Raw genomic sequence first — 5690 nt, 5'->3', positions numbered from 1 at the left:
GAGTATATTTGATATTATTCTAGGGTTATTATGTATCCTTATATATTCTAGGTTTAGTTTAGGGTTTCTTGCTTATCACTCCTAACCTCTTTATATATAGAGGTCACTATAATAATATTACTTACACAATCATCAATATAGAAGAGATATAGTCTTATATGCTTCCGCTCTCTCTCTCTCTCTCTTCTTTCTCTCTTTCTTCCTCTACAATATATATATATATATATATATATATATATATATATATATATATATATTCATCAATATATTTGACAGTAATAACATGTTAATCTAAAAGTTTAAATTTATAATTATGAATCTGGTTATGTTTTAGATCAACCTCACTTTTATGAGTATTAATTATTGGATGTAAAACTACTGTATGAGTGCTACCTCATATGAGACAACTACGGGTTTTAACTTCACGCAAAAGTCAATACAAAAGAAGAAAATTACTGAAACCAAATCAAAGACCAGCAAAACTACCCATTGGTATACTCCAACACTTTTTAGGTCGACCCTGCCAAGGTAAATTGAGATACTTGGTACACTAACTGAGTGGGGGCGAATGAATAAGCGATTCTTGTATTAATTTTTAGTGTGGTCAAAAGCTCTTTCAACTGTTTGAAGCGTACTTAACCCACTTCGTTTTTTCTTTTGGTTTCATCATTTGAAGCCATGACTACTGAGCCTTCCACTTTTTGATTACTTAAATGAAAGCCACAACTTCAATAAAAGGAGAAAAGGATGGGGATAGCTACTATGCAGATACTTGTCCTTTTCTATTGTTTCAGGTGATATATTTTGGCGTGGATAGTGCATTGTGCTCAAAGTAGGAAATGACAAGGATTTTGGCTGTCACTTCTTTGCATTGGCCTACACCCAACTTCAGTGACCTTTCGTGTGTCCACAACACGGTGGGCCTCCTCCTCTCATCATTCAGAAATTCTGTGGCTGCTTGTGAATAACTTTGCCTATTGGAAGAACTACGGTGGTGACTGGTGAGATTTATATATATGGTTTTTTTTGGTTGTCTAGTCTCCTATGGTCTAGTTGGGTTTATAAGGAAATGGGATTTAATGGAAACCTTTAATGAAAAGAAAGGAGTTTCTTTTCTGTTATAGATTGAAGTTTTAGAACCCTAGAAAATAACAAATTAAAGATGAAGTTACAAATAGAGGAGGATTCAGTCTGGCCTGTTTGAATTCTTTCTTACAAACCGCTGTAATTAAGGTGTCTATCCCCTGCTTGAGTGTTCTTTCTTTGTGTCAATGCACTTGCAGGAAGCTATTAAACAAAAGTTCTCTTTTGGGTCAAAGAGCCCCACACCTGACACCACACATATTTAGAATTCAGTTGTCGAAAAAAGAAGTGGACTTTATCTTTTTCACCTTTCCTGAATATTGAAATGCATATTCATTTCCTTCTTGTCATATTGCATATCCACTTTATTTATTAATTAGCAAGTCATAAAATTTATTCTTAAATTAAAGCTTCTGAGTTAGTATTCTTCTAAAAATCATAATGGAAAAGGCTAATACACCAGACTCAGAGGGAAGTTGATCAAAATTTCACAACATGATCACCAACGAGAACCTAATTAATTAAGTATCTAACACATTATTAATATTCCTCAGTTGAAGAAGAAAAACTCTTCGTTTGATGAAATAGATCACCTCAGGCTCTGCTGGAATTTACCTGAACTGTACCTTATGCAGTGCTAGATAAGCAACAAGTCGATAACCCACCAACATTAGGGCCATGATGGCCACGTCTACCCATAAATGATTCAGACCCATTGATTTGACTGCAGGGAAATCTCCAACTCGACACAACACTCCTGTTGAGCACTCATAATAATCATCCTCTTTGTATTGAACACCAAGAAGAAGCTTGTAACAGTAGTAGCTATAGCTCAAGAACTTCAGCCAGATTATGAAGGGAGGAATTCGTTGAATATAATATCCTCCTGCTATCAGGAAAACAAGGGTTGTAACAGAAGCTAAAGTAGTGGCTTGTTTTACGTCCATAAGAATTGCACCGATGGCTAATCCAAGACTTTGTGAGACAAGAACACTGTAGAGAACCACAAGTAGGGAAAGGATGAAAGTCACAGGATTGGGTTTAAGCCCACCCATCCAATAGATAATGAACACAAATGCAGTTGGGAGACCAAGCTCCAGCGGCAGGTCTCCAACTGTTCTGGCTAGGAAGTAGGAAGAAAGGCGGTACATTCCCGCTGATCGTTCCTTGATTAGCATTCTTCTTTCTTGGGGAAATGTGAAAACTGCATTGTACAGAGGGTAGAAGCCCCAAAACACAGAGAAGAAGAAGAGCAAGGCGATCTGCATTCAGAATGCAAACCTTGTTTAGCACTCATAAGAAAATAAGGATGCAAATTTCAATGTCTACATTTCTCCAACTATTTTAATAGGATCATAAAAGCACCTACATTATTATTGGAGGAGTAATGCTACAAGAATGCTGTGACTATTAAAATCACTATTGGGCTTGTGATTGATCATTATTGGATTTTAATAGTCACATCATTCTTAGAAGTACACAATAAGAACTTATAAAATTGCTCAGCATTTTGGTTACAAGGATTAGGGATGATCTAATTTATTGATAAACTAGGAGAGATTCTTACGCGGTCTTCAATGTGAGATGTCGGGGTGTGCCACCACAAGAGTCCACCAAGAACGGCGACACTTAAAACTTGAAAAATCCGTAGCCTGTTGAATGCTTCATACCTCCGCTCTCTCAGCCCCCTCTGAAGCAGAACCTTGAACTGATGCCACCAGCTTGTACACCATTGCTCTGGTTTCATGTCAAATCCTGCAATTTCAACACTTGAGATCAGTTGAGGAAGAAAAGAAAAAGAATGAACATTTGAGGCCAAGAGGGGGGGGAGGGGATCTTTTAATTTTGCACCTGCATGAGGTTGAGTTGGGATAATTTAATGGTTACAGCAATCGGAGGGAGAAGAGAAGAGGAGAGAAGAGAGAAATTTACTTTTAGAACCATCTTTTGCATAATTGTAGTTGCTGACATCGAAACTGCAAAGCTCAGCTTTCAACCTTATAGAAATGTTATTGTCATAGGCTGAAACCAAAGCTTCCCTTATCAACTTCTGTTCTAGTTCAATGTTCTCACTTTGATCAATTGCTTGCTTGGAATCAGGGGCAATTCCTGCAATTTTTTGAATTTGTGGAACCGGCAACCGTCATGAATTTGTGCTACTATTTGAAGTGAAAAATTAATTAGCATGTTCGTGTATGCACGTGAGTATAGACATATATATGTTAAAATTTCACCTTTTATTTCTTTTTTCTAGTAGTTGTTATTGGTTTAATTAGGAAAATGGGAGGATGAATTGAAGATTAAACAGGAAAGTTTTGGCTCCACTTTCAGTAGGTCAAGTGATATGATCTCCATCCCATGTGAAAGAAAGATGGTAAAGAGAAGAATTCAATAAAAGCAAATTAATTAAGCAGCTTACCGACCCCTGTTCCCCGGCCCCTTAATTATATATAGCTCTCACTAGCATTTTCATTTCCAAGGAGAATTGAAGGAGTAAAATAAAGGTAGATGCTTAAAAAAGGAGTTAGTTGAAATTACCATTAGCAAGATCAAGCAAGAGATCAGCAGGATTGACGGTGATGGATGTGGAAAAGCCGATTGAGGAGAAATATTCCAAGGCTGCAGAAGCAGGACCGTAATAGATGGGGCAGCCCTCTGAGAGCAAGATAACCTTATCAAACATGTGGTAGAGCCTGCTGGAGGGCTGGTGAATAGTAGTGACGACGGTTCTACCTCCGCAGGCAAGCCGTTTGACGGTGTTGAGGATCCGTTGAGCTGTGGTGGAGTCCAAACCGGACGTTGGCTCATCTAGCAATAGTAAGCTTGGATTAATTAGCATTTCCTGACCTATGCTCACCCTCTTCTTTTCTCCACCTGATATTCCTCGAAACAGTGGCCCCCCGATCATGTTGTTGCGGCACTTGGACAAGCCCAGCTCAGTGATCACTCGCTCCACATGCTGGACTTTTTCATCCCGAGCCAAGCTGTTTGGTAGCCTTAAGAGTGCGGTGAAGAGAAGAGTTTCGGCCACAGTGAGATGTGGATATAATACATCGTCCTGAGCAACAAATCCTGTTCTTCTTTTTATGGTACCAGAAAAAGGGTTAGCATTGTATGTGATCTTTCCAGACAACTTGCCGTTGAGCGGCCGGCCTCCAAGAGCTGTTAGGAGGGTGGTTTTCCCACTCCCAGATGGCCCTAACATTGCCAGTATCTCTCCAGGTGAAACCATTCCTGTTATCCCGTTCAATATGCTTTTCTCTCTGCTGCTCCATGTACCCCAGCACACTCCTTTCTGCTCCACTTTTACTTTGTACACCACCTCTTCAAACTGTGTAAACAAACAAACAACAAAATTAGCTCACTGAAAAAAGTTAACCAACTAATGTAGTTTAATTTATAAACGCAATATATATATATATATATATATATATATATCTTGTTGCTTTGGGAAAGGAGAGAGAGAGAGAGAGAGAGAGAGAGACCTTTAGAGTGATGGGATACAAGGTGAGCTGAAAAAGAGATTGAGAATTGGGTGGCACAGGGTAGGCAAGGACAGCCGCGTTCTGGAGGTCGGACATCTCTGTAGGCAGATTGTCCATAGGGTCACTGCCACGATATTCTGGATTGGGCTGAAATTATGTTTGGTGGTGGTGGTGATGATGATGATGATTGGGAGGAAGGGAAGGAAAGGAAGAACTCAAGTTAAGGAGTTGCTTTTAACTCGGCTTCCCAAAGTGTGAGTGGAGTGCACATAAATATATAGCGGAGATACACAGACGAGGATGTCCCCTCCGTTCTCTATGACCCTTTCACGTGGGACCCCCGCCTTTTCTCTTCAAATTATTCTAACACTAATTAACTCTTTACCCATTATTAATAGAAATCAAATCTCTTCCGAGTCCGAGTATCCCCTTTGTTCTCTCTCTTTTTGGCCATCTTCTTAGGGTGACCATGGGTGCACAGACGTTCATGCAGCTATTTAAGTCAGATTATGAGCGTTGGGAAATGGGATATGCCATAAGATAGAGCAATAGTCTTTGCTTTGCTGGATCATATTCTGCTTTCTTAATTAAGCTGTTCCGACGGACATGCTATAACTACAAACAAACTGTACATGTTTTGTGCATGTAAATTAAAGCAAGTTGTTGGTTCCGCGCGAGACTCAATTCTACTAGTGCTTCTCGCTATTCCCATAAATTAAGTACCGAGATAATGGGCGCAAATAGGGCTGTGGGGACTCATGATTACTAGCTAATAAATATCGGGAGTACTTGGATTTGATAACCATAAGCTAATTTTGTTGATGTGCTTGTTGTTTTCATTTTTTTTCTATAGTTCTACACACTGTATACTCTATAATGTGCATTTGGAAATGGAAAGATTTCCATCACAAGTCATTAGATATTCAAAACTCATCATTACAGATATCGCTTGCCAAGAGAATAGTTTCAAATTACCAATACCAATATAGAAGAGTGTTAATTGGTTGAAATCCAAATACGATGTTGTCTATGTATTGAATACTGATGTACTAATTACTTCTCTATGGACAGGACCACATGCTAAGATCATTAAAGCATTTCTTATCTTATTTGTTTATTTAC

General features: G+C 38.8%; 1 protein-coding gene across 1 annotated transcript; it reads right to left on the bottom strand.

Moving 5' to 3' along the window:
- Positions 1-1550: 1550 nt before the first annotated feature.
- ABCG14 (ATP-binding cassette 14) lies at positions 1551-4801 on the bottom strand. Its single transcript, XM_059586340.2, has 5 exons — positions 4569-4801; positions 3622-4414; positions 3016-3192; positions 2651-2838; positions 1551-2345 (listed from the first exon to the last, which is right to left on the bottom strand). The coding sequence occupies exons 1-5, from the start codon at positions 4683-4685 to the stop codon at positions 1695-1697; spliced, it is 1926 nt and encodes a 641-aa protein (XP_059442323.2). The 5' UTR covers positions 4686-4801; the 3' UTR covers positions 1551-1694.
- Positions 4802-5690: the final 889 nt, after the last annotated feature.

This window comes from Corylus avellana, chromosome 3 (assembly GCF_965113065.1).
Source record: "Corylus avellana chromosome 3, dhCorAvel1.hap1.2, whole genome shotgun sequence".
Lineage (NCBI taxonomy): Eukaryota > Viridiplantae > Streptophyta > Magnoliopsida > Fagales > Betulaceae > Corylus > Corylus avellana.
This window is presented reverse-complemented; position numbering and strand designations above follow the sequence as displayed.

Bases quoted from the DNA above. Each gene is read 5' to 3' on its own strand.
- ABCG14 (XM_059586340.2), bottom strand. From the start codon at position 4,685: ATGGACAATCTGCCTACAGAGATGTCCGACCTCCAGAACGCGGCTGTC. The intron at 4,415-4,568 runs GTCTCTCTCTCT...TTGTTTACACAG, and splicing joins TGTATCCCATCACTCTAAAG to TTTGAAGAGGTGGTGTACAA. The intron at 2,346-2,650 runs GTAAGAATCTCT...TTCTGAATGCAG, and splicing joins CATCTCACATTGAAGACCGC to ATCGCCTTGCTCTTCTTCTT.